The 20124-nt window shown below is 41.4% G+C and overlaps 1 protein-coding gene across 1 annotated transcript; it reads left to right on the forward strand.

Annotated features, from left to right (window-relative positions):
• The first annotated feature begins 7548 nt into the window (after positions 1-7548).
• Positions 7549-11638, forward strand: LOC148850620 (root phototropism protein 3-like). Its single transcript, XM_088942968.1, has 4 exons — positions 7549-7923; positions 8120-8189; positions 8379-9671; positions 10901-11638. Exons 1-4 carry the CDS (start codon positions 7811-7813, stop codon positions 11459-11461), a joined length of 2037 nt encoding a protein of 678 aa, XP_088799094.1. The 5' UTR covers positions 7549-7810; the 3' UTR covers positions 11462-11638.
• Positions 11639-20124: the final 8486 nt, after the last annotated feature.

Here is a 20124-nt window from a genome sequence, read left to right on the forward strand (position 1 = left end):
GGTATTTTAGGTCGGCAGTAGGTTGGTGGTGGATGTTAACATGCCTCTAGCACTTATCGCACTTCTTGACGAGCTCGACTGCGTCTGCCTTCATCGTGGGCCAGTAGTAGCCTTGCCGTAATGTCTTCTGTGCAAGAGCCATGCCATCCAAGTGTCCGCCCCACAAGCCTTCATTGGTGTCGCGGAGTATGTACTCGGCCTCAGAGGGTCGCAAGCTGTGCAAGTAGGGGAGCGTGAAGGACCTTCTGTACAGTTGTCCGTCTATAATGACGTACTTAACCAACTGACGCTCTACCCTTCAGGCTGCATTGCATTCTGCAGGGAGGGTCCCGTGAAGCAGGTAACTCATGAGTGGGTTGATCTAGCTTGGTTCTGCTTGTTTTAAGGGAGCGACCTCTCCTGCCTCCCCGAGAATGCTAGGTCGAGGTAAGTCCTCTATAGACACGGTCCACATGGTGTTGGAGCTTGTGCTGGCTAGTTGGGACAAGGCATCGGCCTCAGCGTTCTCGGACCTCGGAATCTATCTGATGAAGTAAGAAATAAAGCCACATAGGATCTCCCTAACTTTGGCCAAGTAAGCAGCCATGGTGGGGTCGCGGGCTTCATACTCGCTGCTGAATTGGTTGACTACGAGGTGAGAATCGCTGTATTAGGGTGAGCCCGACGACTAATGCTTCGTACTTTGCTTCATTGTTTGATGTTGTGAACCCGAACTGGAGTGCGTATTCCAACTTCACCTCGCTTGGGCCATACAGAATTATTCCGGCACCGCTTCCTTGTTGGTTGGACGAGCCGTTGACGTTGAGAATCTAGGGCTCCTTGTCCCAAGTTGGACCTGCTCTGACTGGGACCGGCGCTGCACCGGTTGATGCTTTCATCATCTGTTCAAGCTCGGTCAGCTCAGGAGTTGGGGTACTGAATGTACATTCTACCACAAAGTCGGCCAAGGCTTAGGCTTTGATAGCCGTCCGAGGTTCATACCGGATGTCGTACTCACTTAGTTCGATAGCCCACTTCGTCAGTTTGCCAGACACCTCGGACTTGAGCAAGATCTGTCTCAGAGGCTTGTTAGTGAGGATGGCGATGGTGTGGGCTTGGAAGTACGGACGAAGCTTGCAAGCTGCTATGACTATTGTGCACACCAGTTTCTCGATCTCTGGGTACCTTGTTTCAGCATCCTGCAAAACTTTGCTAACATAGTAGATGGGTTGTTGGACCCGATCTACCTCTTCGATTAGTACCGAGCTGACCACCTCGTCACTCGTGGAGAGGTACAACTTTAAAATATCCCCTTCCTCAGGTCGGGTCAGAATTGGGATGCTGGCTAAGTATCTTTTTAGCTCATCAAAGGCAAGCTAACACTCTGCAGTCCACTCGAAGTCTCTACTCTTTTTTATAGATTTAAAGAAAGGTAGGCAGCGATTTGCTGACTTGGACATAAAACGACTCAAGGTGGCTATCCGGCCATTCAGCCTCTGAATCTCTTTTAATTTGCGGTGTGGTCTCATATCTAAGATGACCTTTATTTTTTTCGGGTTGGCTTTGATAACACGTCGGTTGACTATGTAACCCAAAAATTTACCCGAAGTGACCCTGATGACACATTTGTTGGGATTTAGTTTCATATTATATTTTCGTAAAATTTGGAAAACAGTTTGCAAATCATTTAACAAAAATTTTGAATACTGGGTATTCATGACCATGTCATCAACGTAACACTCAACTTTATTGTCGATTAACGACTCAAAAATTTTGTTTGCTAGTCTTTGAAAGGTTGCCCCGACATTTTTTAACCTAAAGGACATGACCTTGTAGCAATACAACCCGAGCTCAGTTATAAAAGCCGTCTTTTCTTCATCAGCGGGGTCCATCTTGATCTAGTTGTAACCCAAGTAGGCATCCAGGAAGCTCAGCAACTCATGGCTTGAGGTTGCGTCCACTAGATGGTCGATCTTGGGCAACGGGAAACAGTTTTTTTGCTAGGCTCTATTCAGGTCAGTATAATCGACGCACATGCGCCATTTTCCATTGGCCTTTTTTATCAGAACTATGTTAGCTACCTAGCTTGGGTAATGGACTTCCCTGATGAAGTCTGCCGCTAAGAGCTGCCCAACCTCTTCATCGACTATCCTCTAGCATTCCGGGGCGAGGTTGCGCTTTTTCTGTCTAACTAGCTTGACTAAGGGATTGGTATTTAACTTGTGAGTTAAAATCTTAGAGTCTATTCCAGGCATTTTTGCCGTAGACCAAGCTCAATGTCATAGTAGGTATTTAGCTTGTGACATCGTTCAAGCTCGATGTCAGCCGCTAGTTTGACTTTCCCCTTGATGGTAGCTACGTAGCATTTGCGAGATTCGAGCTGGTCACCTCGCACAACCCCTACTCCATAATCTGTTGGGAACTTCATTGCTAGATAGTAGGTGGATACTACCGCACGTAGGGCGTGTGTAATGGGCCGACCTACTATGGCATTGTAGGGAGAGGGAGTCACAACCACAAAAAATGTGTGCTCGAACCTCACGATATTCGGCTACGTGCTGACCTCTACGGGTATCGAAACTCGCCCTAGAGGTCTGACCTCCTCGCCACTGAAGCCTACCAAGGGAGTATCTATCGGCTTTAGGTTGCATTTATAGAGCTGCAACTTGTTGAATGTATCCTTGAATAATATGTCTATCGAGCTACCCGAGTCCACCAGGATGTGCTTGACTTTGAAATCGTTTAGCCTCAGCTTTATCACCAGGGTGCCGTCGTGAGGATACTGGATCCCGCGTGCATCGTCCTCCGTGAAGTAAATCGGGTCTTCAAGTCGGGGTCGCTTCGGCGGGTTCTGCTCCTCGCTTACTAGTTCATGGACTGAGTTTCATTCGACTGCTGAAGTGCACCTTGCGACAATGGATCCACCAGTAATCATATTGATTACCCTGCGGATCGATCTCTCTTCGGGCAACTGCCCTAGTGGCAGCTCATTCTGCTTGTTACTGGACTCGGGAGCATTCCTTCTTTGGTCCCCTTGCCGATCTGCTGGCCGATCTGACTAATTTCTTTCTTCTCGCTGTACAAAGTTTTTTAGGTGCCCACAGCGGATGAGCTCCTTTATCTCGTCATGGAGGTTTCTGCAGTTCTCCGTACTGTGCCCGTGATCTTTGTGGAAGTGACAATAGACATTCCTGTTTCTTGTTGCTAAATCTCCCCTCAACCTAGGAAGCCACTTGACAAAGGAGGAGTCCTTAATGGCCATTAGGATTTCTCCTCGCTTAGCGTTGAGAGGTGTGTAGTTCGTCCTTTCAACAGGTGGGGTCCTGGAGTTCCTCGGGGACTTATTCTTTCTTCTTTTATGCCCATCATTACCCGTGTTGTCACTGTCTCTCTTTCTTTTCTCTGTCGGGTTGTCAGTCTTTTGGTTCATCTCTTCTTCGGTTCCGATGAACTGGTTAGCTAGCTTGAGGAATTCTATGATGTCTTTACGTTTGTTGGCCACCACATGCCATTTGAACTCTCTTTGAGTTATGCCTTTCTTGGCTGCTGTTAGTCTTACCGACGAGTCTAAGTCAGGGATCTACAGGCAGGTATCATTGAAGCATTTGATGTAGCTTCTAATTGACTCCCCTTATCGATGAACTATGTTGAGGAGACTCTCCTATGACCTTGGGCACTTTTTGCTGGTGATGAAGTGCGAGGTAAATAACTTTGCGAACTGCGCCTAGCTTTTGATCGATCCCAGTGCAAGGTTCCGATACTATGTCCGAACTACCCCCTTAAAAGCAGTGGAGAAAGCCACGCACATGCAAGACTAGTCAGCCCCAACTAGGTTTATCTGGGACTGGAAGGAGTCCACATGATCATTAGGATCAAAGGATCTGTCATATTTGTCCAGGGGAGGCATCTTGATATCTTTGGGCATCGAGGTCGCCAAGAGTTTGGGAGACAGGGGAGACGACCCAGAAAGTAGGGGATGAGCTGCCTTTGTAGCTACTGAGCTCGTCTCCTCCTTACCTTTATCTTGTTCTTGTTGTTGGTTCGGTCTCGCGAGCTAGCTGTTCTGGGCTAAAGTTTGGCGTGCCTTGCGACGCCTCCATTGTTGTTTCTTCATCGGCTCAGCATTGGTGCTGTTAACCTCAGTATGCTCCGATATTGTTCTTCTGTGAGGTAACTCCTAGTTCCTCGTGGGATTCTGGGGTTGGCTATCATGGACAGAGAGGCCTTGCTTTGAGTTCACACTCAGAACCCCGAACCAATTACCTATAAGCGACCCATCTTGCTGCGAGCGCCGAGGAAGATTAGCCCTGTTCAGCTGAGTATCCTTGGATCTGTTTCCGAGGTTCCCTTGTGAAGCAGGCATAGTGATTTGACCGTCTCTCCTTATGCGAGGTGAGACTTGACTTCTAGGAGGAAGTGAGACTTGGGAAGTCTCTTCGCCTCGGGGGGAGATCGAGTGATATACTGGTTCACGCGTGGTCGGTTATGGTTTTGCTGGACCCCCGGGTGTCCAGGTGGAACCGACTGCTGACTCTATGATAGTGGGGGGAACTGCTGTTGGTATTGCTGGTAGAATACGTACTGTTGGTATTGTTGAAACTGCTGGATCTGTTGCATTTGGACCTGAATGGCCCACACACATTGCATCAGGTCATCGAACTGTGACTGTCCAACTTAGAAATGGTTGTGCCTACCACTAGGGGAGGTGGGGCGTTCACCTGTGTAGTATTTTGTGGCATGGTTAGTGTTGGGATTTTAGGCACAGTGAGCGGGATGGTGAACTAGCCAATGCACACTGAAGGAAGTTGAGGTTTCCCCCTGGAGATGTTCATCTCGCTGCTCTATTCGGCGTGACTAGAAGATGCCATTGATTCAGAAAGTTGATAGCTTGTAAGAGGGATGGCTTTTTGATCGATTTCCCACAGACGACACCAATTGATGTTGCATGATCTGACTACTCCCTACTGGAGGATGATTTGACTTCCAGTTGGATGGCGAGCTAGGTGAATCTACAAGAAAAGATCAGAGAACCCGGGGTGGTTAGCCTGACAAGGTCGCTTTGATGCTTAAGTCAGTAAACTGATGCGAGCTTAAAAGCTTTGAGAGTTTAGAGAGATAGAGAGTAGAAAAATCACGCGTACCTTGCACCATCGGGGTTGGTGCCTTTATATACTGACGTAGTCGTGGAGCTCACGAAAGAGCCCCGAGATATCCGGGGTGTGGAGATAGAGTTCATTCCGCTTCCAAAGGAGTAGTATACAGGTAAGGCTTATCGTTCCACTTCCGACTTCGGTGGAGTCGGGATGAGTCCTTATCGTGATCTTGAGAGATTCGGGATCTGTTGGAGAGACCTCTTGAGTTGGTTATGCGGGAATCAATTACGTGGCGATTCGAGTTGTTGGTCCTGAGTTGATATTTTGGTCCTTTAGTTTCGAATTGGATTGAATACCGAGGTGAACTTTGTGCCGAGGTGGCCCTGCACCAAGGTGAGCCTTATGCCGAGGCGGCCCTTGTGCTATGGTGACCGAATACTCGAGCTCAATTATTTCGAAATAGGCTTGCTGGTCTGAATTATCACCTCTTAACCAGGTTGTGTCTACATATCCCTTTTTGCTAGGTCGCACCAAATCACCCTTCATCATAATTGAAATCAATATTCAATGAGACATAATCATTTTAGACCCACCTATTTCAGCCAGATGGTTGTGTGGCCTGTGGGAGGACGATTTCACGTGAGGCTGCCCTGACACAGTAAAGGTTCTTTATGAAGTGGTGCAATGTGCAAACGCCTATTGATCTGGTTACTATACAACTCTTTATTACATTGGGCCTGGTAGATGGGCCAGCATGCAATCAAGAGATACTGGCCCACTTCAAAGGTCAAAACCATTCAACGAACCAACCTCCTAGTCTTTATTATTTGGACTGAGTACACGAGTTGGTTAACACGTCTACAGGTAGAGAACGTTCTCTATGCTTAGAATGCCGGGGGCTCCATTAATGGTGAGCATTCCTTCCTTCTTCCACGTTATATTTTGCACTTACCTACCACCCACAATTCGCAACTCTGAATTTCACTAGCCACGCAGATCTGCAGCATGAAAAATCCGTTTTTCCCTTTCACGAAACGAGGCATATGTATTGGGATTGTAAAAAAAAAAAAAAAAAAAAAAAAAAAGGAAAAACAAATCCTTTATCATGAAATGCGCATCCAATGAGATAAAGAACACAAGGCCACAAATCAAAGTTGCGCAATTTCCACTCTCTACATTAGACTAAGTTTTATTTATTTATTTATTTGATAAAACAACGGAATAATAACAGAGGGGCTATACAGTTCTGGGGTAGCACAACTAAAAAATCTAATCAAGAAATTAATGTTAAAGGTCTCGGAATCAGCCGATTCAAAACAGAAATTTTACGATCTTTGTTGGCTAATTAATCTGCAACAATATTTGCTTCTCTCAAAACATACTGATACTGAATTTTTCCTTTTAAGCTATATCTCATGGTCTTGCAGTCTTCAATTATATGCTTTTATCTCCATGGCGGTTTGGCTTTCTCGTTGAGGCAGTGGATAACGAACTTTGAATCACCTTCCATAATGATGTACCTGTTTCTGAAATTGCTTGCTATATTGTGGGCCTCACAAGTGGCCCAAGCTTCAGCTTAATGATAGTGGTAAATCCGATTTTGTAAGCTTTTAGGCCAAGAATATTTCCCAAGTGCTATGGGCATATTGTGCCATAGTAGATAGATATCTATAACTGGGTATGTATCATACTAGTAGTTGTGCATATTGGTAAGATATGTTCTAGTGTAAGGTGCATGGTTTTCAAAATTAGACCGGACCAGAAAAATCGGGAATTGGTCAGTCATTTTTTTCAAAAATCAAAATTTTCCAAAAAACTGTTGATTTTGGTCAGCGAACTACTAAACTGGGCGGTTTAATCATTTGAATGGTTTTGACCGTTGTTTATTTTTTTGATATATTCAATCAGAACTGGTGGAGCGTTTCATTCAAACGGTCAAACTGTTTGACCCGATAACCAGACCCCTGACCGTTTCAATTTTAAAAACCATGGTAAGGTGTCGTTCATCTTATTAAATATCAAAAGATAGGGCTCAATATGCATTTATATGTTTCTATTTCTCCAAACAAAAATAATACTTAGATTGCTCTTTTACTTCAATTTTAATCTCCTGTCATCGAAAAGTATTTATTATTGAAAAATTAAGAATTATTATTTATATAAAAATAATAAATAAATACAACATTTCAAAATTGTAATTAAAAATAAAAATTATAATTATAAAAATTAAAATAGAATGATAATTATCGTATGATGTATATCATTTCTCGTTATTGTTTGATTTTAATATTTTTCTTCATATAAGTGTGCATATTATTGCATAATTCTTTTATCTGTATGAGTTTTCAAAGAATACAGTGAAAAATTATTCCATGTCTATGCCGTTCAATAAGATACCACCATTTTTTTTGATACTTGCATTAGACTTAAAGTGAAAATTTAACAAATAACGATGCAGTGAAAATTATCCCAAAACGTCGTTGAGACTACACACTCTACAGCCTGTAAGGGCACTGAAAAATCTCAAAGAACCCGACAATCTGATATAATTCCAAGCACTCCCATGTGCTCTTCTTCTTCTTCTTCCTCTTCTTCTTCTTCTTCTCCTTCGATTACTTCACCAACTCGGCTCTTCGGCTTCCTGCTCCGTGTTTCTGTGCAGTTTCGTGATCTTCCTCTCTCTTTGGGGTTCTCCATTAAGAGAAGCTTAATTGGTTATTGGGGTTCAGGTTTCCATCATGTGGGAGTTGGAGAGCGAATCTGCTGGACAGAGGAAGTACACAAATGGAGTCGTAATTTCAAACAAACATGGAGTCCAGACTAATGGATTTGAACGAAGAGATCAGTCATGGTAATTTAGACCACTTCCATTCTAATTTTCATGCTTGAATACATTGTTTTGTCTTATTAGAGCTTGAAAATGAACTCGTATATGACTGGATTCTGTACGTGATTTCCTTTTCTTCTCCATCTATTACTGTAAGAATATCTAACATCGACAGAGCAAGCAAGTTGCTAATTAACTGGTGGGGTTGCTCTATCATTAGGTTTGTTGCAACAGATATTCCGAGTGACCTTCTGGTTCATGTCGAAGATGTTAGTTTCTACTTACACAAGGTAGTTAATTCTCTGCTCCAGAGTCTAAGCTTTCGTTCTCTAGTTTTCCCAGAGCCTCCAATTATTTTTCCAAACTTCAAATGGATATGTTGGTGGCTTGAAGTTGAATCCTAGAAAATTATCAACCGAGTTTTCGAATTTCAAGGTTTCTTTTAACTTCTGGTTGCTTGTATTTGTGTGTCTTTCAAGTATCCCCTGCTTTTGCGGTGTGGAAGGATGAGCAGAATCATATATCAGTTGGAAGATGGGAATACCAACAAGATAGTCTTGGACGATCTTCCAGGAGGTGCTGATGCATTTGAACTGGTAGCCAAATTCTGCTATGGGATTGCTGTTGATCTCACTGCCACCAACATCTCTGGTCTGAGATGCGCTGCAGAGTACCTTGAGATGACAGAGGATTTGGAAGAAGGCAACCTTATATTCAAGACTGAAGCCTTTCTCAGCTACGTAGTCTTGTCGTCATGGAGAGATTCCATTCTAGTACTAAAAAGCAGTGAGCAGCTGTCCCCATGGACAGAAAACCTGCAAATTGTTCGTAGATGCAGCGAATCCATTGCTTGGAAGGCCTGTGCAAACCCAAAAGATATCAAATGGGCATACACAGGGAAACCTACACATATCTCCTCCAGCCCAAAATGGAATGAGATGAAGGAATCAAGCCCCAGTAAGAATCAACAGGTCCCTCCAGATTGGTGGTTTGAGGATGTCTCAATCCTCAGGATCGACCACTTCGTCAGGGTTATTACAGCAATTAAGGTTAAAGGAATGAGGTTTGAGTTGATCGGAGCAGCAATTATGCACTATGCATCAAAATGGCTTCCGGGCTTGAGCTTGACAAAAGAAGGTACTGGAGAGGAAGGTAGCAGCAGCAAAGACAGTAATAGCAGTAGCAGTATTAGTAGCTGGATAGGTGGACTGCACATGGTCGTGTCTGCAGGCACAAAAGAAGAGCAAAGGAATTCTCAAATCAAAGAGCAACGGTTGATTGTGGAGAGCCTGATAAGTATAATTCCTCCACAGAAGGATAGTGTCTCCTGCAGTTTCCTTCTGCAGCTTCTGAGAATGGCAAACATGTTGAAGGTTGCTCCTGCTCTCGTCACTGAGTTAGAGAAACGGGTGGGAATGCAATTCGAACAGGCTACTTTGTCAGACCTTCTCATTCCTTCTTACAACGGTGAGACCCTATACGATGTGGATCTTGTTCAAAGGCTTCTGGAGCATTTTCTGGTTCAGGAACAGATGGAACACTCTAGTCCAGGCGAATCATTTTCCGAGAAGAACGGATTTGAAGGAATGCCTAGGAATAATGTTCCTAATGCAAAGACGAGAGTGGCCAAACTTGTGGACAGCTATCTTACAGAGGTGTCTAGAGACAGAAACCTCTCCCTGACGAAGTTCCAGGTCTTGGCAGAGGCCTTACCAGAATCGGCAAGAACCTGCGATGATGGGCTGTACCGAGCAGTGGATTCCTACCTTAAGGTAATTTAGATCTCAATCTTCTTCACCTTTTGGTTGTGTTGGTTTATTGGTAGAAAATAAGAGAGTTCCTTAACAATTTTCTGCTTCTCTATTCTTTTCTATCAAACCAAACATAGCCCAACTGCGATTCCCTAACCATATTTTAATTGTATTTATGATTTCGAAACCATTCATACATACAATAACTTATCATGCGCGGATATTAATCATCTCATCTGTGAACATTCTATAACCATTGGTGATGCCAATAATAACAAGTGTAGATGATAACAATAACAGTTGAATGCTTTGAAATTGTATATACATAAATAAAACATTTCACTAGGGCTCAGTTAGTCTGCAGTGCCAATTTAATTTGCATAGTGTAAATGAATGGGGGTGCAAATAGGCTGAGTGTAAATTCTGTTTTACCTTCTGCTTCAGTGTTGACTTTGTTTTATTTGTTTGTAAAAAATAAAATGATGTTATCTCCAATAGAGGTAGGAGGAGGATTATTTGTTTAGGAGTGAGGTAAGAAGCAAGATGTTGGGACCCCATTTTATATGAGAGGGAATTGATGTAGGGGAAGGCGGTGAAAATTTCGCATCAATTTTTGGGATGCAAAAAGTGAACTGCCATTGAGTGCAAATGAGATAAAAAGTACAAATTTCTTAATTTTTCTATCAAGTAGCTATGAATGCAAATCATAGTTATAAACAGATAAATGCAAAACTTCACTGGGGTGCAAAAATTTGTACTGTAAAAAAAAAAAAAAAAGCCTAACAGTTAATGCCAATAGGAGACAAAACTTTAATTTGGCTGTCTTAGGTTCGACAGCCTGGGCTGTCAAGAGAGCTCTCCTTGTGTGATGGTGGTAGCAAATGTACACATTGTTCTGTTTTTACCAGAATGAATGGTTCCCAGAGAAACTTACTTGAGAAGAATAAACCTGTATGGATATATATAGAGGAAGTAGTATATATTCCTCCTGTCAACTAGCTTGCAGTGACAACTCTTTCCACCACTACATGCTAATATTGACCAACAAGATGAATCGGGTATCCGTACATGGGAATTAATGTAATTAACTATCACTACAGTATGTATTATAGGTTATAGGTAGCTGCCCATTTGCAAATTCAAACGGTTAAGTGATAGTCTTTATACAATACATTAATTGCAGCAAATTTTATATATAGATGAATCTCCCAATTTGATTGGACTTTCCAATCTTTTCCAAAAATTCACAGGCTCACCCAACGCTCTCAGAGCATGAAAGGAAGCGACTCTGTCGCGTGATGGACTGCCAGAAACTTTCTATGGATGCCTGCATGCATGCTGCCCAAAATGAAAGGCTCCCGTTGAGAGTGGTGGTGCAAGTACTCTTCTCTGAACAGGTAAAGATAAGCAATGCCATAGCCAATAGCACCCTGAACCTGAAGGAAAGTGGGGGTGAAGCTCAACATTATCAGCCCATGGTCTCGACTAGAAAAGCTTTGCTGGAGGGGACCCCTCAGTCCTTCCAGGAGGGATGGGCAACAGAAAAGAAGGATATCAACACACTTAAGTTCGAGCTTGAGAGCATGAAGGCCAAGTACCTTGAACTACAAAATGACATGGATAGCTTGCAGAGACAATTTGATAAGATGTCAAACAAGAAACATTCATCAGCATGGACTAATGGGTGGAAGAAGCTCAGCAGGTTCACAAAGATGACATCATCAGAGATCCAGGATGCTGGATCCCAAATACAAGCCTCTTCTGAACAGACAAGGAAGGGACCCAGAAGGTGGAGGAATTCTATTTCCTGATCGAGCAATGAGAAATATTATTGAACGAAGCATACAGAAAATGACGCCATTTACGTTTCATTTAATTTCTTTAGATCTTCAGCTGCTTTGCCTTTTCCTTTCTCCCCCCCCTAGTTTTTCATTTTTGAGGGAAATTAAGTAGATTTTTTTTCATCAATAAACAAAATGTTCAAGGAATGGGTTGGTAACTATACGTACAAAATTCTTGCAGTTGGAGAGAGAGAGAGCGAGGACCATCTGGATGGGTAAATATAGTTGTCACTCCAAAAGCAACCCAACCATGGTCGGTCCTGTACCAACCTTGCATTGAAGCTTTCTCCAATGGTGGGGACCCACTAGATGGACCATGTTCTCACTCCCCCAACCTAACCGGTCCCATACCCACTACTGTTTATATTAGAAAAGAAAATCCATGACCATGAATGGCAAATTGGCAATTGGCACGAGTCTAACACTGTTTGGATTTAATATTTGCCCATAACATGTCGAGTCTTATGGTCCCTATTCCCAACAATAAAACCTCCGTACCAGAAGTTCCCAAATTATTATTAAGACTCAGTTTCGGGAATTTCATTTGCACCAGTGTAAATGCATGAATCGGTTGGGTGTAAATCCTGGTTTCTTCATATTTGACTTTATCTTTTAGATTAGACTATATCTTTATTTGTAAGAAATAAAATAAGATGTACAAAGATGTGCTTCTCACCTTACATGAAAGAGAATAAGGGATTATTTGTTTAGGAGAAAAATAGAAAGGGGCGAAACTTTTTGCATCAGTTTTTACCATACAAAATTTACATTATCACTGGGTGCAAATGAGAAAAAAGAAATATACAAATTTTGCAACTGTTAGAGCACAAATTATAATTATGAACAAATGGATGCAAAACTGAATTGGATGCACAATTTGTATCTGATTCAGATTTGCTGCAAGCAAACAAAACCTAAAAAACAAATGTGAAAAAAAGGGCAGTTCAACCCTGAATTTTCCCACACACAGCACAAATCAGATGTATATACATGCAGCTTCTTGTTCACGCAATATCTAGTTTCTTCCTACCCATTTTTCTTAAAATTCACTAATTATTGAGTTCAATGAAAATAGTAGCTTACATTAACATGAGATCCTTACATGTGACCTAATGAAGCCTTTGAAAGAAGACCCATACAAGGTTTGAAGGAAAATGCTGTGTTTGGTTTGAAAGAAAAGTGATGGAGGCCCATCACAAGAAAGCCCATCTCACCCCTAGGGGCCGCAGCTCTAGGATAAGGATAAGGCAAGAAGAAGCCAAGATAATTCAGGAATTCAAGATACATCAAGAATTCAAGAGTCTAAGATAATTCAATAATTCAAGATTATCCCAAGATAATTCAAGAATTCAAGAATTTAAGATAATCAAGAACTCAAGAATTCAAGATAATCAAGAATCCTAGAGATCAAGATAATCCAAGATTTCCAAGATTCATGGATTAGATCCAAGAAGATCCAATGGTGGAAGATCAAGCTTCATGTTCTTTCCTAATTATTTTACAATTTCTCAATGTATTATAAATACTGCTATTTCCCAGAATTATTAATCAATTCATACTTCATATTTTTTAGATTTTCTTGAGTTCTCTTCTTTTAGTTTCCACCACCTTTTCTCTCTCCTAGAGAAATCGGTGTTGCATAGCCATCTTTGGTTTCCATTGCTTCCACGTTGCGTCAGGTGGTATCAGAGTAGGGAGTTCGCCCAGTCAGATGGCCAACCAAGACGGTAGCAGTCGCAACCCACCCCGTGACGGAGATCAGGGGTTCCCAGCTGTTTGGAGAGCGATTGAAGAACAGCGCACAGCCACACATAACATCGAACGACAGTTGGCAGAGGTGATTGAGCAACTGCAAACCTTGTTACAGGAGGTTGTCCCCCGGAATCGGGAAAATCCACAACAGATCGAAGAAGACAACCACGACATACCACCCGTTGTTACTGCGTCCCGACGTCCAATTCTTGATGACAGTGATGATGATTTTGAATTTGGTGGTGCTCCAGTTCTTCCCGGCAACGACAGAAATGGTAGAAATTGGCACAATCAAGGTAATTTCAATCCCCATAGGAATAATGATGAATTTAAACTCAAGGTAGATATTCCTACTTTTAGTGGAGATCTTGGTATAGAGGGACTTCTGGATTGGATCACAAAAGTCGATAGGTTCTTTGATTACATGGAGATACCAGAGGAACGAAGGGTAAAACTAGTAGCTTTCCGATTAAAGGGAGACACATTTGTTTGGTGGGAACGGATGAGAGAAGGAAGGGGTCCTGTTCGAACCTGGAGGCACATGAAACAATTAATCAGAGGTGGATTTTTACCTCCTTACTATGAACAATATATGTTCGAATCTTATCAGAGGTATGCGCAGGGTTCTCGCAGTGTTAATGAATATACATCTGAATTTTTGAGATTAGCTGAGAGAAATCAATTATCTGAAAGTGATAACCAGCAAGCAGCCCGTTATCTAAGTGGTTTGAGACCGTTCATCAGAGATAAAATTGGTGTACAGATGGTTCTCAGTGTGCAGGAAGCAAGGAACCTAGCATTGAAAGCAGAATTAATGTTCCAAGACAAGGCACGCGGTGATAATTACCACCGGTACAATGGAAGCGACAATAGACCGACAACTGTTGACAGGAACAAATCAGTCCCGATAGTACAACCTTCTCACCTGGCAAGCACAAGTAATGCCGGTAAGGCTACTACAGGAGGACATATGCGAGGTAATCCTTCCAACCCTCCTAAACCCAGTAACCCTTATGCAAGGCCTGCTCCTATTAAATGTTTTAAATGTAATGAGGTGGGACATAGATCCAGTGATTGACCCAGGAGGAAGGCAGTTAATATGGTAGAAAGGGAGGAGGAAGAAGATATTGAGGAGGAAGTATACTATGGACCTGATGGGGATGATGAAGAGGGTCCATATGAACATGAGGAGTATACTTGTGTGGTAAGAAAATTAATGTTGTCCCAGAAAAATAAGGATACTTCTCAAAGGCACAAATTATTTCGTACCAGATGTACTGTCAAGGGAAAATATTTAATTTAATTATTGATAGTGGCAGTCAAGAAAATATTATTTGCAGAGATGTCATCCAACAATTACAGCTGATTCCTGAAAAACATCCCAACCCATACACAATTGGGTGGATCAAGGAAGGAGGCGGCATACGAGTGGAAGAACGCTGCAAGGTACCTTTTTCAATTGGTAAGTACAATGATGAAGTATATTGTGATATTTGTTGATATGGATGCTTGCCATATTTTGTTAGGGAGGCCTTGGCAGTTTAATACAGATGCAAGGCACATGGGTAGAAAGAATACCTACCAACTTGAAAAAGAGGGTACACGTTATACTTTGTTACCCATAGCAGAAAAAAATATTACAAATACTCCAAAGGCACATGAGAAGAATTTCCTTACCATCACCCATCATCATGCTGAATTTGTTAAAGAATGTAAGGATACTCATGAAATACATTTGTTAGTAGTAAAATGAGAAGATGTTAATGATGAAAATAAAATTACAGCTGAAGTACAGGGACTACTGGATGAATTTAATGATGTAGTTCTAGAGGAGTTACCAAATGAACTCCCTCCCATGAGAGATATACAACACTATATTGATTTTGTTCCAGGTGCCAGTCTACCTAACCTCCCACATTATAGGATGAGTCCTAAGGAGAATGAAATCTTACGGGAAAAGGTAGAAGAATTATTGAAAAAGGGACACATTCAAAACAACATGAGTCCTTGTGCAGTACCTGCCTTACTTACACCTAAGAAGGATGGCAGTTGGAGAATGTGTGTCGACAGCAGGGCCATTAATAAGATTACCATTGGGTACAAATTTCCCATTCCTAGGCTGGATGACATGCTGGACCAATTAAGCGGAGCTGTAGTTTTCTCAAAAATAGATCTCAGGAGTGGATATCATCAAATCAGGATCCGTCCCGAAGATGAATGAAAGACAGCCTTCAATACTAGAGATGGCTTGTTCGAGTGGTTAGTCATGCCCTTTGGGCTAACCAATGCACCCAGCACATTCATGAGGCTGATGAATCAGGTATTGCATCCATTCATTGGTAAATTTGTGGTAGTCTATTTTGATGATATTTTGATATACAACAAATCTATCACTAAGCATGTGAGACATATTAGGGAGGTCCTGCAAACATTGAGGGAAAATAAATTATATGCTAATTTGAAGAAATGCATCTTTATGAATGATAATTTATTATTCATGAGATTTATTATAAGCAATGATGGAGTGAAGGTAGATGAGGAAAAAGTGAAAGCCATTAGGGAGTGGCCGACCCCATCCACTGTCACAGATGACAGCCGATTTCATGGGTTGGCAACCTTCTATAGGCGCTTTATTAAGAATTTTAGTAGTATCATGGCTCCCATTACTGAATGCCTGAAAAAGGGTAAATTTCAGTGAGGAGAAGAACAAGAGCAATGGTTTGCTCTCATAAAAGAAAAATTATGTTTTGCTCCTGTTCTTGCCTTGCTAGACTTTAATAAACTATTTGAAGTTGAATGTGATGCCAGTGGAGTTGGCATAGGGGTTGTATTGTCCCAAGAGAAAAGACCCATTGCTTTTTTCAGTGAAAAACTATGTGAAGTCAGGAGAAAGTGGTATACTTATGATAAGGAGTTATATGCTATGGTCAGAGCCTTGAAGACATGAGAACACTATTTAATTGCAAAAGAATTCGTTCTTTATATTAACCACCAGGCCCTAAAATATCTTAGTGGGCAAAAGCAATTAAGAAGTGATTTATATGCCAAATGGTCTGCTTTCCTAGACAAGTTCCCATATAAAATTGTGTATAAGACAGGACAGCAAAATAAAGTGGTTGATGCACTTAGTAGGCGTGTAGCTCTCATCAAGACCCTCAGTGTGGAGATTGTGGGTTTTGAGTGCCTAAAAGACTTATATGCCGAGGATGAAGACTTCCAACAAGTATGAGAGAAATATGTGAGTAAGCAGCCAACAGAAGACTTCTTTATTTATGATGGGCTTTATGAAAGGGGAACAGTTGTGTATCCCTTGCACTTCCCTCCGCAAAAAAATTATCATGGATATGCATGGGGTGGATTAGCAGGACACTTGGGAATGAAAAAAATAGTAGAAGCAGTTAAAGGGTGATATTACTGGCCAAAATTAAGAAGGGACGTGTGTACCATTGTAAGCAGGTGCTATGTTTGTCAGACAGCTAAGGGACAAACCCAGAACACAGGTCTCTACATGCCCCTACCCATTCCTACTATTATATGGGAAGACATGTCCATGGACTTTGTGCTAGGCTTGCCAAAGACCCAGAGGAACATGGACTCCGTCTTCGTGGTGGTTGACAGATTCTAAAAAATGGCTCACTTCCTCCCATGCAAGAAACCAGCAGATGCATCCGCAACCGCCAAATTGTTTTTCAGGGAGATTGTCCGCTTGCATGGGGTACCCAAGACCATCACTTCAGATCGTGACACACGGTTCCTCAGTCACTTTTGGATGACCCTGTGGAGGTTGTTTGATTCATCACTTAATTTCAGCAGTACAGCCCATCCACAAATAGATGGACAGACAGAAGTGGTAAACTGGACCTTAGGGAATTTAATCCACAACATATGCCGGGAGAGGCCAAAACAATGGAGCTTTGCCATTGCCCAAGTTGAGTTCGCCTATAACAACGCAGTGTACAGTTCTACAGACAGATCCCCATTCTCCATCATATACATGAAGGTCCCTAACCATGCACTGGATTTGGTGAAGCTACCCAAAGTACCTAGCGCCAGTATCTCAGCAGAGCAGATGGCAGAACAGATCCAGTCCGTCTAAGAGGCCGTGAAGTAGAAGCTAGAGCAAACCAGCACCAAATACAAGATGGCCGCAGACAAGAACCGCCGGTCTCAAGTGTTTGATGTAGGTGATGAGGTTATGGTCTTCTTAAGGAAGGAAATAATTCCCATGGGTACTTACAACAAGTTGAAGCCCCGGAAGTATGGCCCATACAAGATCGTGAAAAAGATCAATGATAATGCCTATGTAGTGGACCTACCAGATCAGATGGGTATATCCAAGACTTTCAATGTTGCTGACATTCACCGGTATTCGCCAGAGATCACACTTGCCTATTCTAATCACGACTCGAGGTCGAGTTCTCTCCAAGTGGGGGAGAATGATGGAGGCCCATCACAAGAAAGCCCATCTCACCCCTAGGGGTGGCAGCTCTAGAATAAGGATAAGGCAAGAAGAAGCCAAGATAATTCAGGAATTCAAGATACATCAAGAATTCAAGAGTCTAAGATAATTCAAGAATTCAAGATTATCCCAAGATAATTCAAGAATTATCAAGAATTCAAGATAATCAAGAATCCTAGAGATCAAGATAATCCAAGACTTTCAAGATTCATGGATTAGATCCAAGAAGATCCAACGGTGGAAGATCAAGCCCAAGAATTCCAAGAGGGTTCGACCTTATCAAGACAACTCAAGAGGATCAAGATCAAGATCCATGTTCTTTCCTAATTATTTTACAATTTCTTAATGTATTATAAATACTGCTATTTCTCAGAATTATTAATCAATTCATACTTTATATTTTTCAGATTTTCTTGAGTTCTCTTCTTTTAGTTTTCGCCACATTTTCTCTCTCTTAGAGAAATCGGTGTTATTCACTAGGTGCTAGCGAATGCCCGGTGCTTGCATAGCCAGCTCCAGTTTCCATTGCTTCCACGCTGTGTCAAAAAGGTAGGAAAAGAAAGGGAAAATTAAAGACCCATACTAGGTTTGTATAAGTTTCCTAAACATTTCTTTTCTTTTCCTACTTTTCCTTCAAACCAAATACAGCCATAAAGTAGCGTTTTTTCCTCTTATTTTGTGCCTTGATGTATTGTTTTGTCTTTATTTTGTCTTATTTGTTAAGTTGAAAGGGTGAGGTTGTTTTCTTTGTATTTGGGCCTAGAGGCAAGACATGCTACATCCTCCTCTTTGTAAATCTAGCTTCCTCCCTCTTGATAATAGTTGGTTAATAAAATTTTAAGATGGCCACCTTTCTAGTTGGAGTAAACTTAAGGTTGTGTTTGGTTTGAAGGAAAAAGTAGGGAAAGGAAGAGAAATGTAGAAAAACTTTTACAAACTTTGCATAGGTTTTCCAATGTTTTCCCTTTCGCTACCTTTTCCTTCAAACCAAACATAACCTTAAGAGTCTTTGAAAAAAAGAGGATTACATTAAGAAAGAAAGTTATAACTAGAACACTAAGGACAAATCAAGAGTATAGAATGTAGTGGGAATATATATCAAGTGGAATTGGCTACATGGCTGAGTGCCGAGTAAAGAATGAGCTAAGACATCTGAAGAAGTAAGAATGAAACGAGAAGAAACCATAACCAGGAGGAACTTCGCAACTATGCCTAATCTTCCATGGTATCATAGCCCACTCTGCCACTCACAACCGAGACCTACAACTGGAGGACCAACTTAATTCATCGCATTCCACAAGGATATATAGATACCTCCACAACAACAGTCTGCAGACACAAATTAAAGGAGACACCTCCACATTGATTGCTTGCAAATCTATACACTATCTAACATGCCAAAGGCAAATATGGATCCTCATCCAGGCTAGATGTTGGAGTCCTAGAAGAGAGAATTCATCAATTAGCTAGTGTAAGGTGGACAAACCCTAAAACAAAGGGGAATAGAGAGAAAATCATGGGCAAATTAAACAGTTTTCTTGCTTTGGCAATATGGAATAAGAGAGAATTCATCAATTAGTGTAAGGTGGACAAACACTAAAACAAAGGATAATAGAGAAAAAATCATATAAAACAGTCCTCTTGCTTTGGCAATGTGGAATAAATTAAAAGAAACAAAATGACTACTTTTCTCAAAAAATTCATTGATTTCAGTCCAAGCTGCAGTTGCAGGAGTATAATTGAGAACGCTTAGTGTATGTAGTATGTACACGGGGAATCTATTATCTATTACTATATATTAAGACAAATTAACATGGCCTCTCTTTCTTCCCTTCTCCAACCCTGCGTTCCTAGCATATCTCTCTTATGCCTTTTCTAACTCTCTCAACATGCCACCCTCCTTTCCCCTCTCCCTTTTAATAGAATCAATTACCTAAATGATTTTTAAAATATCTCCTACCCCTAAAATTGCTCCTAAATTATTGTTTCTAACCAATGCTCATTGCAGTTTCTCCGAAAATTCTTATTTGAGTCTGGATCTCCTACCCATGGGTAGAGTTCTTGTGGGTAGACATGGGTAGAGTTCTTGTGGATAGGGGATCCACCATCTTCTTATTCTCGTTTAAATTCTTCATGTTTTCTTTCCAACTTGCTAATTATCAAAAGGGTAAATTTCTTAAACTACCCTCATGGTTTAGTTAATTGACTAAGTGTACCCTTACTGTTTGAAAATTGACTAATCCTCCCCCTAGTGTTTATGACAATTGATTAACTCTACCTTTACTGTTAAGGTCTGTTAATATTCTATCAAAATTCATTTGCGTGTGATATATAATTTTTTTTTAAAATCCAATTTTACCCTCCATCTCTATCAACAAAAGATTTAACCTCAAAGATTGAAAGATTGAGATTGCTGATTATA

The sequence above is a fragment of the Nelumbo lutea genome, chromosome 5 (genome assembly GCF_056320005.1).
Source record: "Nelumbo lutea isolate HS-2025 chromosome 5, American lotus-T2T, whole genome shotgun sequence".
NCBI lineage: Eukaryota > Viridiplantae > Streptophyta > Magnoliopsida > Proteales > Nelumbonaceae > Nelumbo > Nelumbo lutea.

Excerpts from the sequence above, each read along its gene's own strand:
- LOC148850620 (XM_088942968.1), top strand. The coding sequence starts at position 7,811 with ATGTGGGAGTTGGAGAGCGAATCTGCTGGACAGAGGAAGTACACAAAT. Across the intron at positions 7,924-8,119 it reads GAACGAAGAGATCAGTCATG|GTTTGTTGCAACAGATATTC; the intron begins GTAATTTAGACC and ends CTCTATCATTAG. Across the intron at positions 9,672-10,900 it reads CAGTGGATTCCTACCTTAAG|GCTCACCCAACGCTCTCAGA; the intron begins GTAATTTAGATC and ends AAAAATTCACAG.